The sequence below is a fragment of the Lissotriton vulgaris genome, chromosome 5 (assembly GCF_964263255.1).
Source record: "Lissotriton vulgaris chromosome 5, aLisVul1.2, whole genome shotgun sequence".
Taxonomy (NCBI): domain Eukaryota; kingdom Metazoa; phylum Chordata; class Amphibia; order Caudata; family Salamandridae; genus Lissotriton; species Lissotriton vulgaris.
The window spans coordinates 914,446,984-914,472,103 of NC_141693.1; the positions used below are offsets into that span (position 1 = coordinate 914,446,984).

The 25,120-nt window shown below is 46.5% G+C and overlaps 1 protein-coding gene across 1 annotated transcript in view; it reads right to left on the reverse strand.

Annotated features, from left to right (window-relative positions):
• The window catches only part of KNDC1 (kinase non-catalytic C-lobe domain containing 1), a 757,927-nt gene that overhangs the window by 290,303 nt on the left and 442,504 nt on the right, over positions 1–25,120 (reverse strand). The window contains exons 12-13 of the mRNA XM_086922530.1: positions 3,016–3,103; positions 78–240 (exon numbers count right to left, since the gene is read on the reverse strand). Of these exons, the coding sequence (XP_086778656.1) occupies positions 78–240; positions 3,016–3,103 (251 nt within the window). The remainder of the gene's footprint in view (positions 1–77; positions 241–3,015; positions 3,104–25,120) is intronic.

Consider the following 25,120-nt stretch of genomic DNA (forward strand, 5'->3'; position numbering starts at 1 on the left):
AAAAATAGTGTTTAGTGATAGGGATGTTGGAGTGCAGGTATAAGATTCACTGTTCACACGGGAAATATCACATTTACCTGGAGTTTTCTGTATCTTGCATTAGGATAATTGGTTTGAAATATGTTACTGGTGAAGTAAAAGTGTTTGGCAATTTAGAAGAGGCATTCTGTGAAGAAAGTTGGCAAGGAACTGGACCTTTGACTGCTGTGAGTCTTTTGTCACTAGACATGGGCACAAATCCTGTTAAGGAAATAAAAAAAAAATGTCCAAAGGTGCATGCCATAGAAATGCAGACAGCAATTCAGTGGGATTGAAAATAACAACCTGGCAAATAATCACATTTTGTTTTTATTTTAATATACTTCATCTTTATCTAGTTCTGCTCTTTGTCAGCGTTCTAATCCTTATCTTTTCTAGGTACAGACAGAACCCGTTACTGTGTTGCCCCGCTCTGTTATATGATGTGCCTAAAACAAACACTCCCCTTTTTTGTCCTAAATATATTTTCCAAACCTTAGCTAGACTTATGAAGCAATCGTACAGCCACATTCAGGTTTTTTTTTTAATTGCTTAGATTGTATTTAATGTTTTATTTTTCACATGTCCAGGGATATCCCTCTGTCAAAATGGATAAAAAGGCATACATAATTATGTATTTTTCGCATGATTGTTTCAAATAGTTATCGCATACACTCTGGGTTTCCTAGCTATTCCAATTTTATGTTTCACCTCTTCTCTTCTCTACTCTGATTTACTGCACTTTGAGTTATGTTATGTTATGTTAACTATGCTTATAGAGCGCATGGCTACCCCAGCAACGGGGCGTCCCAGCACTTGCGGACAGCCAGACAGGAAGTTACAGCAAAAGGGAAGGACACATTTGCTGGTCTTTAGGTCTTCATGTGTTATTGAATCGGTTTTTTTAGGCTGCTCGTCAATTGCATGGCTTTCTATGTCATTTAAAGCGATTGAGTCCCTCTTTCCCACAATCCTTTCCTTGTTTCCATTTTCTGGGGTATGTGTAATTGGACATGAAAACACTGCCTAAGTATCAGACCCCTGAATGGAGGCAAACAGCCAGGTTTTGATATATTTCCGAAAGTGCCAGTGGTTTTGTGTGGCGCGTGCCTCCATAGGGATAGAGTTCCAGAGGGCCGGGGCGAGGGACCTAAAAGATCGGCCACCAGCTCTGCTCTTACGTACTCTAATGGTGCAGGCAAGGTGGAGATCGGCAGAACGTAGGGCCCGAGTGGGCACATAGGAGGTACAAAGGCCCTGCAATATTTGAGGGCCTTGGCCGTGTAGAATCTTATGGGTAAGGCAAAGGGTCTTGAATTTGATTCTTTGTTTGTTGAGTGGCAACTGAAATATGGCTTGGTGTGAGAAATAAAGAGCCCGGTTTGCACTAAGCCAGGGTGTGAAATCCGGCTCCACTCGTGGATTTTGTTGAGTGTTTTAGTTTTAAGTTGGCAAAAGTGAGCGTGGAAAATCTTACTTAAGACCACCTCGCGGCGAGATTTCTCAATATGGGCAGTAGTGGATGGTTGCTACCACTTGCGTTGAAAAACCTTCTGTTCACTGTGAGGAAGATGCCACATGAGTAGAACATCTACTTGAGCAGCAGAAAGAAGCAGCGCCCTCTTAAGCTGTGTGTGGTCCCACTCGCGCTGGTTTTACAGTGCAAAAAACCACTTGGAACTAAAAATCTGCATGAATGGCGCAACATAACGCACTCCACCGCTTGAGTATCTCCGCTTAGCGCAGCACAAACTCCGTTCAGGCCTACTTTGCACTTCAAAAACTAATGGCTATTATAGCAATGTGGCCAGGAATTATACATCCCAGGAGTCAAACGAGATAATGAGGAAATTACAACATCACATATTGCTTCCTTTAATTGTTTGCTGGAAGGAGTTGTTATGTTGAGAATATCTGCAACAATTTTAGTGTAAGCCTGACATGGTTGGTTCAAAGGATATATGGAACGTGTTTGATTTAGGGCTAGCATCAGAAAGAGTGATGCCTGTGGTCTACTTGGAATTCAAAGTGATGGCAAGAGGAACCCTCATAGCTGATGAAAGTATTATGCTTTGGGTTTGAACGTGAACTGGATTTGCAACTTGTAAAATGGGAAGCAGTTGGCAAATTGGCTTCACTTTAAGGAATGTCCTAGACCTTTTTAAACTGGATTAGCTCTCTTATCTTTGAATGCTTTAAGGTAGAAACATCCCAACATCTTATTCAGAGTCTAGATCTCGGTACCCACAAAACACTTACCTAATTCAATGTTACCCATTTTACCAGCCTCAAAGAATATAGGGCTAAGGCAGCCTTGCCAGGATTCAAACTCGAGACCTGCATACCGCAGCTTACTTCAGCCCCAAGCGTCCAACTCAATGAGCCATCCGGCTGTAGGCGTTTTTAGCATTTTAAAACCATACTGACTTCTCTGGTTTTTCATCCAAACTTCCTTCTTAGTGAAAACTAAATTTTTTCTTTCTTAACATGTGCTTACATGTCTAAAATGTTACAAGACAACACCGATATCATACACTCCTCTTTGCTTGTTTAACTGAAATATATAACGTTATTGCTAAAATCATCCATTTTTTATTTCAATCAATTTTATCCTTTTAGCTTCCTCCAGCTTTTCTCGTTTCATGAATATAGCCTGCACTTTGCCCACAGCACGCGAGCCATTTTCTTATCAGTACTGCGCCTTTTAAAAGCTGCCTCTCATCACTCACATTTGACATCCATTATACCTGTTTCATGGGTTGCATCACACTGCTCTAGTCAGGAACACAATGTTGTTCAGCACTTTCTCTGCCATTTGGACTCTGGTGGCTATTTCCACGCTGCCTGATCTAAACGTCCAATCCAGGTTCACTCCTGAAAGGAACACCTTCTTTCCATAGCACATCCACATTGCTATAAACTTTATATTTGCTGATCGGTCTTAAGCACCTTGTAGCATCCTTTAGTTACATTTATTTTACATGTTAGTAATCATACCAAAATTAGATTTCGGGAACTGCTCGGCTTCATCTTTGTCCTCCACCTCAACACTCTCTCCAGGGCATTCAGCTTTGGACCTCTGGACCTATGGACGAAAATACTAGTCATACTCAATATTGAACAGAAAAAAAGGATCTTTCTAATTCCCACAAATCCATGTTTGCGAGTGTTATGAAAGAGATACTGAAGGCGCATCTCTAAATCCAGTTTCAGCAGGTGGAAACTGAAAATAAACTTTCCAGTCCAGGACAGCATGTCCACATTCCTGTTCCAACTGAAATAAAGCATTGTTTCATTTGTATCTTTAATTACAGTGATTTGCAAAAGTGGAAATCTTTATGTTTCTGGGATTTGATCGTGAATCGAGTTGAGCACCAAGGGGCATATTATCAAGACCCGAGTTTAAATTATCGCCGGGTTAGCGGCAGGAAACTGCCTCTAAAGCGGCGATAATGGGCTTGATAATATGCCATAGAGAATTCGAATAGAAGCCCGTGTTCACCTCTGGACCTATGGACGAAAATACTAGTCATACTCAATATTGAACAGAAAAAAAGGATCTTTCTAATTCCCACAAATCCATGCTTTGCGAGTGTTATGAAAGAGATACTGAAGGCGCATCTCTAAATCCAGTTTCAGCAGGTGGAAACTGAAAATAAACTTTCCAGTCCAGGACAGCATGTCCACATTCCTGTTCCAACTGAAATAAAGCATTGTTTCATTTGTATCTTTATGGGTCTTTATGGGAATTTACAAGGGCATATTATCAAGCCCATTATCGCCGCTTTAGCTGCAGTTTCCTGCTGCTAAAGCGGCGATAATTTTAACACCGTTTCTTGATAATATGCCCCTAGATTCCTTCCAAGACATTGAGGACATAATACAACATCTGTGTTGAAAAAATATCACCTGCAGCTGTCTACAGCACCCACCGTGTCTATGCAGACTACTCAATATACCCAACTTAAAAATCCTATTCAATGACAAGGAGTTTACTACTGAGCTGTGCGTTTTACAAATACCCAATAAATGCAGCTAGAAAACTACTGCATCAATCAATCAATCAATCATAGGCATTTATAGAGCGCTCTACTTACCCGGAGGGTCTCAAGGCGCTAGGGGGGGGGGGGGGGGTGCTGCTGCTACCCGAACAGCCAGGTCTTGAGCTTCTTCCTGAAGGCGAGGTGGTCTTGGGTCAGGCGCAGGTCGGTCGGGAGGGAGTTCCAGGTCTTGGCGGCCAGGTAGGAGAAGGACCTTCCTCCTGTTGTCGTTCTTCGGATGCGGGGGACGGCGGCGAGGGCGTGACTGGCTGATTGGAGGTGTCGTTTGGGAGCGTAGAAGTTGATGCGGTTGTTGAGGTAGCTCGGGCCTTGGTCGTGAAGAGCTTTGTGTGCGTGGGTAAGGAGACGGAAGGTGATTCTCTTGTTGACCGGGAGCCAGTGCAGGTCTTTTAGGTGTCCGGAGATGTGACTGTGTCGTGGGATGTCGAGGGTGAGTCTGGCTGTGGCGTTCTGGATCCGTTGGAGTCTCTTCTGGAGCTTGGCGGTGGTTCCGGCGTAGAGGGCGTTGCCGTAGTCCAGTCGGCTGGTGACGAGTGCCTGGGTGACAGTCTTCCTGGTCTCGGTGGGGATCCACCGGAAGATCTTCCGTAGCATGCGCAGGGTGTTGAAGCATGACGAGGAGACGGCGTTGACTTGCTTGGTCATGGAGAGGGAGGAGTCCAGGATGAAGCCCAGGTTGCGTGCGTGGTCTGTCGGTTTGGGTGCGGTGCCCAGGGCGGGGGGCCACCAGGAGTCGTCCCAGGCGGAGGGCGAGGATCCCAGGATGAGGACTTCCGTCTTGTCCGAGTTCAGCTTCAGGCGGCTGGTCGACATCCACTCGGCTACCTCTTTCATTCCTTCGTGAAGGTTGGCTCTGGCGGCGGCGGGGTTGTTGGTCAGGGAGAGGATCAGCTGGGTATCGTCGGCGTAGGAGATGATGTTGAGGTTGTGTTGGCGTGCGATGGCCGCGAGGGGGCTCATGTAGACGTTGAAGAGGGTTGGGCTCAGCGAGGATCCTTGGGGGACGCCGCAGATGACTTCGGTGGCCTCTGACTTGTACGGTGGTAGACGGACTCTCTGTGTTCCCCTAAATCGCACATGGTACCCCCAAATATCTCATCATTAGCTCGAAGCAGACGAGTAGTTCCTCTGGTAGACTGACTGCGGATCCCTGTGCACATCAGACCATCTCATCCAATGCAATGCCTGCCAATGTGGGTGTGTACATATGTGTGCAGTGGTGTGTATGGATTTGTGTGTGCATTGGTACATATGTAACCCAAAGCGTAGTCCAGGAATTAAAATGTTTAATGGGAATAATTCATGGTTGCGTACATTAATATGGAAGAGAGTGCAGCTGCTCTTAAGTTTCAGGCGAGATGATGATTATTCACAGTAATCCCTGTCCTACTTACTACTGCTTAATTTCTGTGTGCTATCATCAGTTAATCAATCAAGTTTCTTGTAAAGCACGACTACTGAGCTGTTAGGGTCTCAAGGCGCTGTGGGAGGCGGGAATCTGCTGGTCAGTGATCAATGAGAGCTACTGCAATGAACCGAAACTACCAGATTTACAAACTGATGTGCACATTAGACAATGCGCAACTGCACTATGTACAGGGGCTGTGGAGTACATGCATGCGACTCTGAGGTCTCTGTACTCATGGACCAAAGCATCCAGAATGCATACATAATTCATACACATTGACATTCCACCACAACGTAAGGAGAGTGCAATGTCAAGGGAAAACGGCCACATGCTTGCGAACTCTCTAAAACTGCCTGTGATAATGTTATATTGAGAAATGTAGCCTTGTGTATACTTTAGCACAAATGTGCATGGTACAAGAGATAAGTACAAAATAGCCCACCAACCTGTGGATAAGGTAAGGACAGCACAAATAGCACCAGGAATGGAACAACACAGGAAAGATACCAACATATAAGAGGCTGCAATGCAATGAGAGCTACAGACAAGGTATAAAGAAGCATGGACAGCTACCAACAAATTACAGCACAACTGATTTAAATCACACCAGATAAGGGTAGAACGCAGAACAGAAAGCTGCATATAAGGTACAACAAGCATTGGCATAGCCAATAGGCCTTGCCTTTGGGACCTTATAAGTGTTTAGCCATGCAACAGTTGATGTTGTTGAACCAAGGATATTGTGCTGGATAACTAAACACTTATAAGGCCCCAAAGGCGAGATCTATTGGCTATGCCAATGCTTCTTATTTCAAAGACTTTATGAAAAGCTTGAAGATATTGAAGCAGTGTCTTCATGGTTCCCTAGCAGGTTAACACGCCGAGCTTCCAAAATGTCTGCCAGAAAGACCACGGCTAGTCGAAGGATGAGGTTTGCAAATAAAATAACCCTGGCCATTTGAAAGCAGAAACAAATATGCTTTAGGCCCAGCTTTTGTCATAGACAGATAGTTCTCTGGGCAATTGAGGGATAAAACTCTGATTATCCCTATGTTAGAGGTATGGGTCGTATATGTAAATTGTGTTAGCATGATGTATCTAATTATTTCTAGTATACAGGTATGCACAGAATGTAATCTATAACTTCTTTCACTGAGTTAATAAGGATATATGTGTGTATGTGTCCCGTTTCCTTGCATAGGCCGAAAACTATACAAACGCCATCTTTTCTTTTCTGCTTTAGGCATGAACAGTGGATCACGTGTTACCGTCCACTGGCTGTCAGGCCCTAGCTTAGTTGATATGCTGGAGACAGCTGAAAACCCGTTATTCTTTCTCTGTCCTGGGACTAAAGGTCGCATCTGGCTTTGGGTGCGATAAGCGCATTCCTGAAGGCGTCGTGCCTACACTCCCGGGCACTGAGACGAATGGGAGTCAACCCTCCTGACCTCCCTAATAATAACTAAAGCAGAGCTTAGTGTTAATCATGTGTGCCATATACGGTCCTTCCTTGAGGGCTTAGAGCCAAGTGCTGTTTTTCCATCTACGGTGTTTCATGCGCTATGTCGAAAGTATATATGCTCTGTTTTGACTGTAAGCCAGCAGTCTTCTCCACACACCTGGAAGGGTGAGGATGGGAGAGGCTCCTCTATAGAGTATTCTGTATAATAAACGATTGAACTTTCTTCACTGCCAACTGACTGGTTATTGGGTAATTGGTATTGGGGGCTATTGGTAAGTATAGCTCCTTATGTTATTTTTTATGGTACGTCAGTTGGCGACTCTGGTGGGACTCCGCGTTGGGGTCGTCCTCCCGTACACGGGTAGAAAAGGACAAAGGAAAAAGGGAGCTCTGGTTGAGTGGATGGACTGACCAGAGATTCTGACTTACTCCCCTCTCGCGATCAGGGAGCCCCAGCTGCTAGTGACCCTTCGCCGGAGTCCTACGGGCGTAACCCAGGAGCTGACCGTGTTGGTCTCCAGGAGTTGGCAGTGGGGAACACGCAATTGTACCTGTGTGCACCAGGTGAGTGAATTGTGATCGGTGTTCTTTTGAAATACGCTGTTGAGCAGCGCTTTGTAGCAGTTAACTGTATTTTTTTTGGTCGGTGTACCACAGAGAACTTTGGGGGTCTGACGGGGCAGCATCGTGGCTGCACGGGTAGATGCTCCACAGACTTGTTTGGTGAATAATAGAGATACCAATCGGACGCCCTGGTTTGACACGTGTGGTGTGCACCCGGCCAGACTGTTCTCGGAAAAGCCTGTGATTGTACCTAGGTAGCCTTTGGGACATATCTGGAGCGACGCTAAGGCAGCGGGCTTAGTCAGAATAGTCCCAAGGGTGAACCAAGAAGATTGCGGGATGGTCTGTAGGCCAGTCTGTGGTAGTCCCAGGACTGCCTGATTTTGGTATCTGTTGGTCCAAAAATCTGGTTTTGATTGGTTCTCCATGAATGGGAGTCGACGGGCTCCCTTCTTTTGCATTGAACACAACATGTTGCTTTGAATTTTTCACTTTGAACATGTTTCTGTTTGTATTATCTTGTTTGAAGTGCGCTTTGTGAATGAGGTGTGAGAATGTATGAACATGGCCATGTTTGAAAGATCGTTCTTTTGAATAAAATCAAATTGTTAAAGATGTTGTGTTGTAGTAAATTGTGTTTTGGATGCTGTTGTCGTCTAAAGGGCACACGTTTGGATCAAAGCCAACCTGCCCCGCCAGAGGGTAGTCCGAGTTATGATATGTATGTTAAACATGGTCTTTCGCCTATTTTGTTTAATACATTATGGCACGAGTATACCAAAGATAATGAGGAACTACAATGGCCTTTAACCGGGTCTTTTGATGAGAAAAAAAAAATTACCTGCAGGATCGATTATTTTCTAAACGAAGTCGTCAAGCAATGTTCGATTCTTTGAATATGTGGCAGAAGGAAGCAAAGCGCAGGCGTATTAGGGAGGAGAAGTTATGTAAATTGAAAGGAAGTCAGACGATCACACAAAAAGCCATAGCTTATGATAAAAATCAGACTGAGACAAATATTGACTGCGCGAATAGACAACACAGGTTACAGGTGGATAAAAGTTATGTGACTAGGACCCGACCAGAGGATGAGATAGAGGATTTGTTAGCTACGCGTCCACCTCCCCCTTATGCCCCACAACGCATATATCCTGCAGTCCCTTTGACTCCAGTTTCGTCCCCAGTTTTCTCAGCTCCTGTCTCTACCTCTTCGGGGGCTCCTTCTGTTTCGTCTCCTTCAGTGTTGGGATCTGCTACTCTAATACCGGACGCATTGTCCCCTCCTTCCGTAGAGACGGTTGTCTTGGCTTCCCCTTCTCCAATTTGGGCTTCTCAGTCTTCAAGCACGACCCCCGTCTTAGCCGATCAAACTCCTTTTCGTGATCCTGGGTGTCTCAATGCCCGGCGTTTGTATACTCGGTCAGCGGTAGGGTTGGAAGAGAAACAGACAATCGCGAATCAGGCGTCCCAATGGATGCGGAACCCTGTCTATACTATTACCAATATATGGAGTACTCTTAGAGATTATGAGCCTGTTATGCAACAACATGCTTTGGAGCATATGACTACACATCTTATTTCTTTGTGGGAACAGTGCTTTCCTGACGGGAGAGCCCCGCAAGTAATGTATAATATTTTGGACCGGGCTCATAAATTTGAATTAGGCTTGGAAGACGTGTATAGGAATGAGGAGACTCTAGACTCTAGTGAAATATAGAGGGCAACTGCACCTAAAATGTCCTAATTTGGATTCCCAGTATCCTATGCGAAAGTCCATCCCATTTATCATCCTGAGATACCAGAGTTAGGAGATCATCAGAATCAGGTGACTAGAGCTTGTGTGGAGGCACGGTTTCAGGAACAGTGGGTCTACACCCCTTGCTGTTATACCATCAACTCTGTGGGCGACGGGAGATGCGGATGTCGGTTTACTAAAAATTCCGCCTGTCTCTATCACATTAAAGCCCAACGCTTGTTTGCCCCGCATTCCTCAGTATAAGATTTCACCGGCTGGGGAAAAGGCTTTGCTTGCTATCATTCAGGATTTGATTGATAAAGGTGTAGTGGAAGCGACAGCTGCAAATGTATGCAATAGCCCTATATTACCGATATTAAAGAAGGCCCCAGTCGGAAATGAGTCTGACCATGTCGATACTTATCATTTTGTAATTGACCTACGAGAAGTCAATAAAATAATGGTACCGCAGTATCCAGTTGTTTCGAACATCACTACCATTCTTACCATGATTCCTCCCACTGCAAAGTATTTCTCGGTTATCGATCTGAAGAATGCTCTCTTCAGCATTCCGATCCATCCTGATAGCCATCATATTTTCGGGTTCTCCTTATCTGGACGCAGCTTTAGATTTTTCTGCGCACCCCAGGGGTACACCGAGAGTCCCAGCATTTATAGCCAGACTTTGATAGCAGTGCTAGACAAGTTGACTCTACCCCCTGGCAACGTGCTCCTCCAATATGTTGATTACCTGTTAGTGGCTTCCGATACTGAAGATGGCTGCAAGGAAGCCACTGTTAAATTATTGTCTCATTTGGCAGCCAACGGTAACAAAGTATCCCTCTCCAAATTTCAATATTGTCGACAGGAGGTAACTTATCTCTGTCATCTACTGTCGAAAGAGGGAAGGAGACTAACCCCTGAACGTGTGACTACTATTTCTAACAAGTCTGTACCTCGTACTCAGCGTGATGTTCGTGCATTTCTTGGCATAACCTCTTACTGTTGGCAGTGGATTCCTAATTTCTTTCTTCTTACTAAACCTCTACTATATTTGACGACTATAGATGTGCATGAGCCTTTACCTTGGACTGATGAATGTCCGAAAGCTTTTGACTCTTTGAAATCTGCGCTTTGCTCTGCACCCGTCTTGGGTACTCCTGACCACCGAAAACCTTTTGTGCTCTTTGTACATGTGGTGGACGGTTGTTCGCTTTCAGTGTTAACACAAGGATTTGGTGGTAAGCAAAGACCGTGTGCGTATTTTTCAGCGGTGTTGGATAACGTCGCCAGAGCGCTTCCTAGCTGTCTAAGGGCTACTGCGGCGGTTGCGGTGGCCATTCGACAGTCGGAGGGGCTCGTTCTGAATACTGACCTCACAGTGATGGTACCGCATGCTGTGGACACATTATTGAACAAAACAAAGACTCAGCACCTTATAAGTGCTCACCGAAGAAGAAACGAAGGGACGGGTAGACCTCACAGACATTCTTCTATCTGACCCCCAAGGGGACGTGTATGTTGATGGCTCTTGTTTCAAGTTACCAGATGGCACGACAACAGCTGCGTATGCGATTACGACCCTCCGCACTGTAGTTGAGGCTTCTCGAGTACCCTATCAGTCAGCACAAGCAGCTGAGTTAGTGGCATTAATTTGAGCTTAAGAGTTTAGTGAAGGATTGAAAGTAAACATTTATACTGATAGCCAATATGCCTTCGGCGTGGCTCACAGTTTCGGCCGTCTATGGGCAGAGAGAGGTTTCCTCACTTCCCACGATCAAAGAATACAACATGGTCCTTTGACTTTACGATTACTAACAGCTTTAACGCTACCAAAGAAGGTGGCTGTAGATAAATGCACATTTCAGTGCCAGTGCATTTTATACAAGTTTAAGACATTTCGCTGCACATGTAGCCCATTTTATTTTATTTGATTCCAATGTTTTCTCAGAGTGAAATATGGTACTTGATTGTAGTCCTCTAATGATGACAGCTCTCAGCAGGCATCATGATTTTAAAAAAATTACGCACACATGCAATTTATTTAATGTAATTGGCTTCCTTCCGCTAAATCCGAATATTATACTTTGGTGCCACCTAGTGCTCATAAGTAACTCTTTGTATAAGGGCTAAGTGCTGCACAACAGTTCAAAATATCACCATAGCATGGATTGCATAGAAGTATAAAGGGATCCTGAAGTGATAAACCACTTCGTCCACCTATAATTAAGTTATTTGTCAAAAAATTATTTCAATGCAATTCTCAGAATTTCATACAGGTCAGATATAATCCATGATTTAAAAAAAGATATACATATATTTTCCGTTTTGACATTTTGTGTCCTTCAGGCCTGCACTGGGCACAGGAAATGTCCTAAAGTTGATAGGGTGGATTTGGTTTCACTGTTGGTGGTGGGCGGGTTTGTTGTAAGGACCTTTCCCTGTCTGCAGCTCTACAGCTCTTGACAAAGAAACACTGTAAAAGAAATGGCTGTAAAGCTGACCCTGATAAACCACTCCCACTTCAAAGCCATTTGTTTTGAATCTGGGTAGTTCCTATCTCCTGTACAGTTGCCATGAGCTGTTTCAACGCCTTTCAATATAGCATGTAAAATTATAGCATTGAATTGAGTGATCATTATTGGTAGTGATTCTAATTATGAACCTACAAACATTCATGCCCCTCTACCCCTGCCATGACAGATAGAGTAACATTAAAAGCCTTTTGTTTTTTTGCAGCACAGACCCTCACTAGATGTATTTAAAGGTGCTCTCCTTTGTTGATGGGAAAAAAGGAGGCACTGTGGAAAAAATAGAAAATGCCAAGGATCACACAATGTGGTTCAAGTGGAAGCCGGGAATGATGCAAGGGTTCCTGATTTCAAACTGTGCAATGTGTCAACTACATGGAATGTCTTTTTTTCTTCTTTTTTAGATCTATTTTTAATGCTTTCTGTTTATTTGTTTCAGCCCTAGTGCAGATCAGAGCACTGTGTTAAATAAAACCGTGCTATGCATGGTTCACAAAGATTGGTGCTGATAGTGTTTGGGGAGGGTGATGCTTTAACGTAGAAGCTAAAATGAAAACCACACTACACACCCTTAGCCTGTGCACTGAGAACATTGTCTCCACATAGCTAAAAATCTTTTGGGGATATGTACTAGGAAATAGCGGAGCGGGTCGTTAGCCTCTTTGGCTTAATGACACATTCCGCCACTTCTGAAATGCAAAGCTGCACCACATTTACAAGAATATGGTGCAGCCTTGCATTTCCCCTGCAATGGCCTTAAGTTCTACAATTTAGCATCAACGCAGGCACCCAAGCACCAGAGTGCAATGGTGTCTGTGTGCAGGGGAGAATTGGTTATTTGTAGGAAGGTGTCCTTTCCTGCACATAAACAATCCTAAAATGCGATTTTGTAACTTGCAAGTGAGCTGCTTCATGCAGCACACATGAAAGTCACAAAATGGCATTTTTTAAAGGTTTGTTTATGTACAGGAAGGGACACCTTCTTGTACATAAACAAACCATGGCATTTTGCAGCACACATGGAAAAAGCAAAAATGAGGAGAAATAATGCATTTCTACTCGTTTCGCCAAATTAAGACCAGAATTTTCCTGGTCTCAACTTCGGCGCTGCCTCCTATGTACATCACCATTGTACATAGGGGGCAGCATCAAATACAATGGGCGTTGTGGTGGAACGCCCACCACAACACCCACTGCAAGCCCCTTTCATGCTAACCATAGAGTGAAAGGGTGCCTTATGTACAAGGCAGCGTTAAGCTACGTTAAGTGGCTTAACACTGCCTTGTATATAAGGCGCAGCCCCTACCGCCACCACAACGTCTGTAAAAGTGACGTTATTGTGGTGATTGGGGCTTGTACATATGCCCCTTTATTCATTGTCATCCTTACTTGAATTGATTCATCCACCCACTCCTCACCCACCTATTTATTCATTCACTGAGCCATGGAGCCATGTATCCAACCTCCATCTATACATTCAATGAATAGACAAGATTTTAAAATGAAAAATGAAAGGAAATGAAAGTGTGTTGCAAAACACACCATATTGGCAATGTTTTTCCAAAATATCTTGTGTGGAGAACTCCACCAAACCCCTTTGCAGTGGCATTACGTACAGTATGAGGGCTGCTCTGACGACATTTGCCAGGGCTGCTTTTGCTTCCCTGCCCGGTCCTTTTCAGGATACCTGGCCTGCTCTCTTGGTCTCCTCAAACTACACCTGCTACCCTTGGTCCAGAATTAAATGGATGAAGAGGTTGGGACAGAAAGGAAACAAGGTGCTGTAGTTCCCATTGCCTTTCCCTGGCCGCCCAGCAGCAACCAAGAGGCTGTTGATGTTCTTGGCGTGACACATCCTTGTGTGTCATCGAGACTCAGAGGATGCGTGATATCACTTCTGCAACATCTGGCCTTTTAGTGAACCCGACATCCATGGAAGACTCTTGGCGCAGTCAGTTACAGGGTGGTTGCCTTACTGGGACAGTATATAGGAACGTGCAGCCCCTGTGGTGCAAGAGGGCCTCAATCCTTAAGCCCAAGGCATTCTGTGAGATATGGGAGACTCAAAGGCCACATTCTGTGAGGGGGAGGGGCATAATTGTGCGTTATGCTACTGTTGTCTTTATTTATAGATTTGCATTGGAGGTTGTTTCTCGGGTACAAACCTCAGCAACACACTGTGGTATGTTTACACCATGGCACAATGCTGAATCATGTTTATTAGCATACAAACAATGTATTTTTTGTGCCACGTTGACTGATGACATCATTGATGTCATAGTAAATACAGCACTGCTTAATTGCTGTGCTGTTCATGCACTGCAGCGCTGCAGATTTTCTTGCTACATTGCACTGCACGATTTGTGGTAAACCTGAACCCCTGATTCATCTACGTGGTTATTTCAGATCCCAGTCTGTGCTGAAACATGTCACCCAACGGAGATCCACTTAACCCATTACCCCCAGTTAGATTTGGGGTCTCTAGTTGGCACAGGTAGGTACTTGTGACAAATAGGGACCCTTGCCTCTAGTCAGGGTAAGGGGTACAGGAGCAGTGCAGGTGGCAAATACAGGTGGTAGTGGAGAGAGGTTAGCTTGAGCCGATTCTAGTGTCTTTGGAGGCGTAACAAGCTCGCGGTTATAGAAGATGCCTGACTGGGAGGTGAGCAGAGGTCTGGGGCGACTCTGTTGGAGGTGTCAGGGGCGAGCTATAATGGTTAGGTTGATCAGTGTTGGGGGCCGGTGAAGGGTTAGTTCGAACTGAGTTTGGGGTCTTTGGAAAAGAACCAGACTCCCAGTTGGTGGGGGGCGCTAGGTGGGAGGGGATCAAAGATGTAGGGGAGAATCCATGGCCAGGGTCGGTGGATATGCTGGGAGGGTAGAATGAACATTGATGGAAGCCATAATGGTAGGGGTAGTCGGGTGGCTAGGCACAGTAGACTGGGAAGACGGAGGGCCTTTGGTGCGGGAGTTAGTTACCTTACCCGTGTCGTGCACATGGTTTCTGAGGAGGGTGAAAAGATCAGCGAATTTATTAAGGTTATTGGTTGAGGCTTGGATCAGAACAATGCCATTTTTGTAGAGGGTGATGGTAAGGTCTGCTTGGAGGGTAGAAGAGTGGGCAATTGTGAGTTTGGTGCCATATGGAATGTTTCTCGTTGAGAGAACCATAAGAAGGTGTGCTAAGGTTTAGCGCCAGGCGGCAATTCTTTTGGAATAGAAGATAAGGTCATTTATGCAAGTGCCACTGTCCGCGTTGAATTGCAGGTCTGATATCAGCATCTCTGGGTGGCTTTTTAGGGTGGCGTGCTTGAATGATTTAGCAGCGGTTTTGGAGAGGTTGGGGGGTAGACCAATGTATAGGAGTTTTCCCCAGTCCAAGTCAGGATGGGATGTGACATGTTGGTGTAGGGTAGGACACTAATGTAAGTTAAAGGGTAGTAGGGCGGCAGAGGGGATGGGTCTCCCTGTAAACAGGCGTGAAGGAGGCAAGTCTCACAGGAGTGTATCTCCGAGGTTATCAGGGCGAGGCAGCTTCTAGGGCGTGCATCCACTGTTCAACTGGGCAAGGAGTGTAGTCATCCAAGAATCTGATATTAGGGGAGGTCTTAAAGTGAACAAGCAAGGACACTAGCATCACCCCTCCCCTGTAGCACCCCCAGCCTATACTGATCTCAAAACTATGCACTCCAGAGCGGCTAATCTAACCCAGAGCATCCATAGCTCCATTCTGGACCTTATGATCCTCCTTCGCCTTGCCAAACTCTCCCTTGCTAACCTCAAGCCACCTCAATCCTCCCCCCTAAGATCGCTGAGCCTCCCATGCACCCACTTCCGCTACCTCTGAGACATCTTCAACCGCGCAAGCAACCCCCCCACCTTTCAGAGGTGGAATCCCGAGCTCTTGCACTCACTTACAACTCCACCACTGCCACCTCCACTTCATTGGACCTCAGGGGAGACGAAATCCTAGCCATCCTCCAAGAGCACAACTCTGTCCAAGCCATCCCTTGCCCTCTAGATACGAGTCCTAAACACCCCATCTGCATGGTCACCATCAACCCCAACAGGCCAGCTAGCCTCTATAATGGAAGTGTGGTTAAAAGCAACCTCGCGCCTGTACTCCTGTCCATACAGACCCCTGACACTCCCCCAGACCCCCCACTATCTGACCTCTTAATCAATTGCTGATCGGCATGCCTCTGATATTGCTGACCTCATCCTGTACAAAAATGTAGACCTAGCTATACTAACCGAATCCTGGCTCAATGAATACTCTTCCCCTCGCCTGGACTTATTAGTCACTCCTAACTACAACATTGCTAGACTGGACAGCCACTCCAACAGGTAAGGTGGAGGCATCGCCTGAATCTACCGATCCTCCCTCCTGGTCACGGAAATCCTAGCGGACTCCACTGACTCCTGCGAATACCTCCCCCTCTCCATTTCCAGCAAATCATTACATCTTTGCAACTTGCACATCTTTTCCCACCCCTCAGGCTCGAACAACTCTTTCACCGATCACCTCTTGGAAATCATCACAACTAAGATTTCCTTGAATGCCAAAGATCTCCTCCTTGGTGATTTCAACCTGCATTGGAACAACCCTAAAGATCCCTACGTCAATGCATCAAAGACCTCCTAACTGATCAAGCCCTGTCTCAAGCCTGCTCTCTGCCAACTCACTGAAAAGGGGCCACCCTTGACTGGATCATCTCTAAGGAATCCTCAGTCAAGCTTGTCTCCATAGACCCATGTGACTGGTCCGACCACCACACCAACTCCTTCGTTTTACCTGGGACCCTCAAGACAAAGACACTGCTATCGGTGATTTCCAAACGCTGGTTCCCAGACACTAAAAACCTTGACCTTATGAAACTTGAAGCTCGCTGCAAATCTGATCCCCCCCCTCGCATATAACTATGGTCAGTGACCTCAATGAACATTACTCAGCGTCCATATAGAACATTCTGGACGACCTTGCTCCTCTAAAATTAAAAAGGTCACAAATCAAAGACAGAAACCCCTGGTTCTCTGATTCCCTAAACTTGGAGAGGAGATCCCTACGACAATCTGAAAGAATCTGGAGGCAACACCCCTCTGCTGCGCACCTTAAACTTCTCCATCAGCGAGAAACTCCTACAACAAGCACATCCTCAATTCAAAAAAAGAATACTAGAGATCGGATTTGGGGAATGCCAAGACTAGACCCCGCAAGATCTTTGTACTGGTCAAACACCAATCTAATAAACTGGCTAAAACACAGAAAGAATCCCCTCAGTCTCTAATATCTTTGGAGGAATTCGCCTCTTTCTTCGCTGATAAAATCACGGCACTAGGAATAGAACTCAGTACCGCCGCTTACTCTCAATCCCTTCCTGACCTGCCCCCTCTTTCCACACTATCCTCACTGGCCTCACCTAAAAACCAAGCTCGCTGGACCGACTTCGAATACTATGACGAAGACTCCATCTCTAAAATCCTCTCTACCTTAAACCCAAATAACCACTTCAATGACCTGCTACCATCCAACTGCCTCGCCGCTGCCTCCCAAGCCATTGTTCCTTGCTGGACTGTAATAATCAACGCCTCTCTAAAGCAGGGTTTTATCCCGGACCCCTTGAAAGCCGGCCAAGTCTTCCCTATTTAAAAAAACCATCGCTGGATCCTGCCTCCCCTGACAATTTCAGACGTATCACCAATATCCCTCTGTTAGCCAAAGTGTTGGAGAAGTGTGTCCAACAGCAACTAAGTGAGCACATCAACAACTTGCACCTACTTGATGACTTTCAATCTGGATTCAGATCGGGGCACAGCATGGAAACTACTATGCTCCACATCATGGACGATGCCCTCCAAGCCCTTGACCAAGTCAAAACCTGCTTTCTAATCCTCTTAAATCTATCCTCCGCCTTCGATACGGTCAACAATGAAAACTACCCGAACGCTTTAAACTCAGAATGGGGCTAGATGGCGTTGTCCTAGAATGGTTTAGGCAAAGCAAAGGGGTTACCTCTGACTAGACCTATATTACTTTATCATAGAAATTTATCAGAAATGTTATAGAAAAGGATGCTATAAGGAAGAGAAAGACCTGTAATTTCTTCATAACATTATTCTATTATTTTTCTTTTCTGTTTTTGTTTTTCAATTTAATGGTTTATACATGGATATAAAATATTTTGTGACACGCAAATATAGTCTTAAATAACAAACTGTCTAAATGAAATATAAATTTTATAAAGTGCAATTGAAGCAAAACACCCCTAACTATTCATCTAATCCTGTTGTCATTCACTCTATCAGGCATACCTCTACATTCACTACCATTCTAAAAAGACAAATATGAACATGATGACAAAACCTTACATAAAACTAACACAAAAGATGTACTAAGAAGACCTCTATAGATGTAAAGGAGAGAGGTCCTACTGCTTGGTCATTTACTGATCTATACATTGTTATCAAAATTGTGATACATGTCCAAGTCTTTGATGTGTACGGCCTACGTACGTTTCGGTGGTAGTTGATAATTAAATCACCTTCTTCAGGGCCAGATCATAAAAAGAACAATTAGGACAAAACATAAATACATCAAGTAAAAAACGGGGAGTTATTCAATTTCTGAAAAGTAAGAAAAAGCACCCATAAAGATTTTGCATTGCTTATTAAAGTCAGAGAATTTTAGAAGACAGTTTTATAATAGTGCATCCTTCTATCAAGATCGTCTAGCTAGATCAATCTGTGTACCTATATAATTATTTATGCATGCTATAGTATTAGGTCATATATAAACTACCCTAAGACAGGTTCTGCAAAGTAGGAGATGGCAGAGCGCTAAGACTCCAAGAGTTGAGCATACACCCAGTGTTGTCTAGTTAGGGTTAGACTCAGTTTGTGTGCCAGGTAGGAAATTTAGTGATGTTATTCACAAGGAAGAGGTATAGATAAATAGAAAAATTGGCTAAAGACGGTTGATTATAGTCATCGCATAGTGCATGCAGGCGTATTAGTGCAAATTTCGGATGTTACCTATTCATATTATCGGCACAAGTCCGTGATCTTCTACTTTGTGGACTTTATAGGACGCACCGTTTATCACAGGTGCGTTTCCAACTGAAATTATTATCAACGTTATTAGATTTCTATTTTACATTTAGCAGAAAGATAAACTTGCAGTGAAAGTTCTAGAGGAATTACCTGATAAAAGGTATCATTTGATTTAATCTTGAATGCCAGGGATTAAAGGAGACCCAAATCGTGCACAGTTTTTGTAACAAAGTATTTTGCAGGCGAAATTCTTCTACTGTTGCTGCATGGGAGATTTATGATAACCAGTATTAGGAGTCACATATTTATATATAGATGATCATTCTTGTTAGACCTGACATCATTGGCTTGAGTCTCTCCTCCATTTTTTCTGTTTGCCTCCACTGTTTTTCGATGTTTTGCTGGTATATGCTTTGGGCGCGGTGTCACTGCTGATCAGTGCCACAGCGCAAGTGCTCCCTATATTAAATTGATGTATCTATTGTATCCATGTTTGGCTTATTTGGTTTACTGTCAGTCCCTAGTCTAGTGCACCAGGAGTGCCGGGGCTTGTAAATACAAATGCCGCTCGTGGGCTTGCAGCACGTGTTGTGCCACCCACAGGAGCGGCCTCGTAAAAGAATGTCTACGGGTCGGTCATTGCGAGACCCACGTGCAGCCTAGTGCTGTCACGCAGGCTGCGCAAGTATACCTACTTGCCAGCCCCTCAAACCTTCCCTTGACTCCATGTTAGTCACCCCTACGGTAGGCCCACGGGCTGGGTGCATTGTAAGTATAAGGTAGGACACGCCTGACCAAGTTGGCATGTCCTAATAGTGAATTACAGCCATCTTCGTTCTTCACTATTGCGAGGTAGCCTGCTCTCCATTGATTAGAATGGGCCGCCGGGATTATTAATGCTATGATCCTAGCTGGCTCGGGGAGCATGGTGCAATGTCGAGTTTGGTATCCCTTAACTCGGGGTTTAATTACGCATCCGTTGGTGTGGATGGTTTTTGGACTCTGGGTTCGAAAATAGCACTTTTAGAAAGTGTCTATTTTCTTGTCTAACCATATCTGGTTTCTGCTGGTCTTGCGTGTGTGTGACAGGAGCTGGGTGGCTCCAGAGGTCTGGATGAGTCAGTGTGGGATGAGTGGGACATTTGCGTTGAGAGTAGGGGGAGAGTAGTTGTTGATAGCCTGCCCTGCCTGATACAATGCTGGCTCCACCTCCTGCCAAGCGGCTGATGGCTCTGTGCCTGCCATGGACGATCCTAGCCCCACCTCCTGCCAGGAGGCCGATAGCTCTGCTCCTGCCAGTGTCAATGCTGGCTCCACCTCCTGCTGGGCGTCTGAGGACCCAGCCCTGCTCAGTGAATAGGCCAGGTGCTTCTGCCTGGCTCCACCCACAACAGACCCAGGATGTTGGGAAATTCCCCTGGATGGACAAAGGGATCAAAGCCGAAAAGGGGTATAAGAGAAGGACCCCTGAACCAAGAATTTAGATCACTTCTGACAAGGAACCCTGTAACCAAGGACAAGAGGCCTGCTGATCTGAGGACTTGCCTACCCCTTCTGCCAGTGTGCTGTTTGCTGGGGGGAATCCTGCAGTGCTTCTTTATTTTTGCCGAGGAACCAGGAGAGAGGAACTGTGTGTGTACTCTCACGCTTGCTAAGAAAATCTCCCAAGGACTGGAAGAGTGCCAGTCTCCTGCTGAAGTCACAGGGCTAAAGGACTTCATCTGCTTAAAGTGCTATTTACTGGAACCTGTGAATCCAGCACCTCTGAAAAGAGCCGGCATCCTCAACGCCGATGGACGTCGCCGAATCCAGCTCGACATAGTGGGTAACGGCCCCAGTGTCTCGCTTCCTCGACGACCGGCCGCCGGGCCCGACCGACGCCAGCAGCAACGCCAGTGAGTGGGAGTACGGCTCTAGCTCCAGAGGACCTCGTGTCTGCACCGCTGCTGATCACATCGGCCTCGTGCCCTCTCGACGCCGTGAGCGCTGCTCACTCTGTGCAACCGCATCATCGACGACGACGCCTGCTGAGGCCTGATCGACACCGAAGACGCGACGCCGGATTGCTCGACGCCGCTGATCATCGTGTGCTTCATTTTCCTAAAGGTACTGTGTTGTTGGGGGTCCGTGTGACTCCGGGCTCGATGTAGCGCTCCTCGCGGTCGACGCCGAACCTTTGGATTAACTTTGCCTCGACGTCGTGTAGCCCCCGTGTGGGTTACCCTGTTGCTAAGAACTGTATTGCCAAGAAGAAGATTTGCTTTGATACTAAAGACTCTTGTGCTAAAGAAGAAACTTCCTTTGAACTATCCTTTTTCCCTTCCCCGAGTATTTATTACGATTGTGTACATTTTTGTCGTTATTTGGTCTTGTGCTAAGCCTTATATAAAAATACTTATTTTTATAATACTACTGTGTCGTGTCCATTTGTAGTGTATTCACTTTATTACTGTATGTGGTCATAATTGCTTAACACACAGCCTCTGAGATAAGCCTGTCTGCTCTGCCAAGCTACCAAGGGGGTGAGCAGGGGTTATCGAAGGGTGTGATCCCCTTGCCCTGACTAGAAAAGGTGTGTCCCTATTTGTCAGAAGTGTATACCTCTGCCAACTAGAGACAGCCGGTTCTAACATTGGATGCAGAGGTGAGGATTTGGACCTTGCATTTATGACCCATGTACAGTGATTAGTGTGCGCTACATAGTGAAAGCAGACCATAACCCAGTCACAATCTAATTGGGAAGGATCCTATTTTTTGTTCTCCCCTTTTCTGAAACTTGATTTTTTGAACACTGCCAGTTTTGACCATGAGTGACACCGGAGTCACTACCCCTGTTGTCGTTGTTGTGGAGGAATTCGACAGAGCGAAGATAAACGACTACGGCTTGAAGAAACTAAAATCCTTCTGCAAGCAGTTTAAAGTTCCTACCAAAGGCATCACCTTGAAGGAGGAATATTTCAAAGCTTTGCAGGCCTGGTTGGAGTCCCGAGATCCCTCTGATGCGGTGGTGGTACCGCCAGGGGAAGGGGATGAGGAGGCGCCAGCGAATGGGCCTGAGTCCTCTCCCTGAAGCAGTGTTTCCTCCAAAGGTCTTTCCCCTGAAGAACGAGAAGAAAGGGCGAAGGAGCGTGCATACAACATGGAAATGGCAAGGCTAAAGATAAATGGGCAGTTGGAGCTAGAAAATGCAAGAGGTAGAAGAGAAGCTGATTTGGAGACCGAAAGGTTAGATTTTGAAAGAGAGAAGTTAGCTTTGGAGCGTGATACCAAGTTGAGGGAATTGGACATCCAAGCTAAGAAGTTAGAATTGAATCCCTCTGGTGGCAGCATCCCATCTGGGCCTGCAGAAAGTAAGTTTTACTTTCCCAAAGATGTGATAAAAGATTATCATAGGAACGAAGATATTGGTCAGTGGTTTAAAGCATATGAGATAGCATTGTTGGCCCACCAGGTCCCTGAGAAGAATTGGGGAGCGGGGTTGTGGGGTCGCTTTGTGAATGAGGGGAGAGATACCCTGTTAGACATGCCTGTTGCGGATAGGATGTCGTATGCTCATATGAAAGATGCTTTAATGTTGCGGTATGGCCTAACCCCCGAGAAGTACAGACAAGCTTTTAGAGAATGTAAGAAGTTGCCTGGTACGACGTGGGTTGAATATGTGTCTTATTTTTGCAGAGCCATGGATGGTTGGGTAAAGGGCAGCAAAGTGGACAGTTATGAAGCTCTTTATGATTTGTTTGCTTGGGAGCACTTGTCGAATAACTGTTTTCCAGAGCTGCGCCAGCACCTGATTGATAGCAAGATATCTAACCCTAGAAAACTTGCTGAGGAGGCGGACCGCTGGGTCAGTACCAGGGTCCACAAGGGTCCAGTGGGAGACTCAGCCAAGGGTGGGCAGGGTCCCCAGCAGAAGAGTGGGGGGGACAAGGGTAAACAGAAGGAGTCCCAGAAAGGGCCCCAAAGTAATCCCCAAGGGAACCAAGGGAAAGGTTCCCAGCCTCCCCCTGAGAAGAAGCCAGGGGCCCCGACGGGTAAACCTGTTCATAGGGGCCCCCTAACCTGCTACGGTTGTGGGCAGGTGGGACACCGGTTTTACGACCCCCAGTGTCCCAAAAAGGATTCGAATGCACCGCCGCGTGCACCCCCCGTCAGTTGGCGAGTGTAGCCTTGGGAGGGGAGGAGATGGTTGTCCATGGTGGGAGGGGTCCCGCAGAGATGTCCCTGGTCTCGCTAGGAGACATGCAAATGGTCCCTCCACCCCCTCTGCCTAGTAACACTAGTAAATATAGGCAGTGGGTGACCATTAATGGCCATAGAGTGGAAGCTCTCAGAGACACCGGAGCGAGTGTGACAGCTGTCTAGTGTCACTTGGTGTCCAGAGAGCAGGTGGTTCCCCACGCATTCTACCCTGTGATAGCTGCCGACAACTCCCAGAAAGAGTGTGAGGTAGCTCAGGTTTCCTTTGAATGGGGGGGAGTTTCAGGTACTCTTCAGGTTGCTGTGAGGCCCGCCATGCCTGTCGATTGTCTCCTGGGCAATGATTTAGAAGACTCCCCTTGGGCTAAGGTGGAGAGAGAGGCGCACTTGAAAATGTTGGGTGTGCCAGAGTGGGTGTGTGCTACCACTCGTTCGATGACAGCGAGTAAGGGTGTTGATGGGGTCCTGGAGCCTGAAAGTACGGCCCAGGACCCAGCTGTGAAGAGAAGAGGCAGGAGGCGCGGGAAACCGGCCCCCGTAGTTCCCGTGGTCCAGGAGGAGGTAGACCCTGAGGGGGATGTCCTGGAGCCCACAGAGGAACAAATTGCCGAACTGGGAAATCTGCCCGAGCTGACCCATTGGCAGCAGGATGGTAGTCCCTCCAGGGAGGAATTCTGTGCGGAACAGAAAGTGTGCCCTTCTCTTGTGGGCATGAGGCAGCAGGCCTCAGCCCAATCCTCAGGTGATCAGTCAGGATCACATTTTGTGTACTGGGAGAACGACCTCCTGTATAGCGAGCCTAAGGCTGCTGAGCCTGGGTCAGCCCGGGTGCTGGTGGTACCCCAGCGCTTCAGAGCCTTCCTACTGGGGTTGGCTCATGACGTTCCGTTAGCTGGACATCTGGGGCAGGACAAGACCTATGACAGGCTTGTCACCCATTTTTATTGGCCTCAGATGCGAAGGGATGTAGACATCCATTGCAAGACTTGTCACACTTGCCAGGCAAGTGGGAAAAGCGGAAGGAAGCAGAAGGCTCCCCTCCAACCTTTTCCAGTGGTCAGTACCCCCTTTGACCGGGTGGGTATTGACATTGTTGGGCCCCTGGACCCCAAGACAGCCCTGGGCAGCAGGTTCATCCTGGTCTTGGTGGACCATGCCACACGGTACCCGGAAGCCATCCCTCTCAGAACAGTGACGGCCCCCGTGGTGGGACGGGCACTGATGGGTGTTTTCTCCCGGATGGGGTTCCCCAGAGAGGTGGTGTCAGACCGAGGCACCAACTTCATTTCGAACTATATGAAGTCTCTGTGGAAGAAGTGTGGGGTAACCTACAAGTTCACCACTCCTTACCACCCCCAAGGAAATGGGCTGGTTGAGAGATTCAACCGGACCCTGAAAGGCATGATCATGGGTCTCGAAGAACCAATGAGGCGGAAATGGGACGTCCTCTTGCCATGCCTGTTGTTTGCTTACCGAGAGGTGCCGCAGAAGTCTCTAGGGTTCAGCCCCTTTGAGCTCTTATACGGTCACCCGGTAAGAGGGCCTTTGAGTCTGGTCAAAGAAGGCTGGGAGCAATCTCCCAGGAAACCTCCCCAGGATGTATACAGCTACATGCTGGCCTTTCGGAACCAGACTCGGCGCTTCAGAGAACTTGCTCAGGCAAATCTGGAGGCCAGCCAGGAGGAGATGAAGCGTTGGTATGACCGGAATGCCACTCTGGTAGAGCTTCAGCCTGGTCAAGAAGTGTGGGTCATGTCCCCTGTGGAACCTTGTGCGCTCAAGGACAGGTGGACTGGACCGTTTAAGGTTGTGCAGAAGAAGAGCGATGTCACCTACTTGGTGGACTTGAAATCTCCCAGGAACCCCTTGCGGGTCCTGCATGTCAACCGTTTGAAGCCCCACTTAGAAAGGTCCGAAGTGGGCATGCTCCTAGCTACAGATGCTGGAATGGAGGAGGAGAGTGAGCCTCTTCCTGGCCTCCTGTGTGCTAAAGAGCAAGACGGGTCGGTGGATGGTGTGGTCCTCTCTGACACACTGACCCTTGAGCAGAAACAGGATTGTCGCCACCTGTTGGGACAATTCCCGGATCTGTTT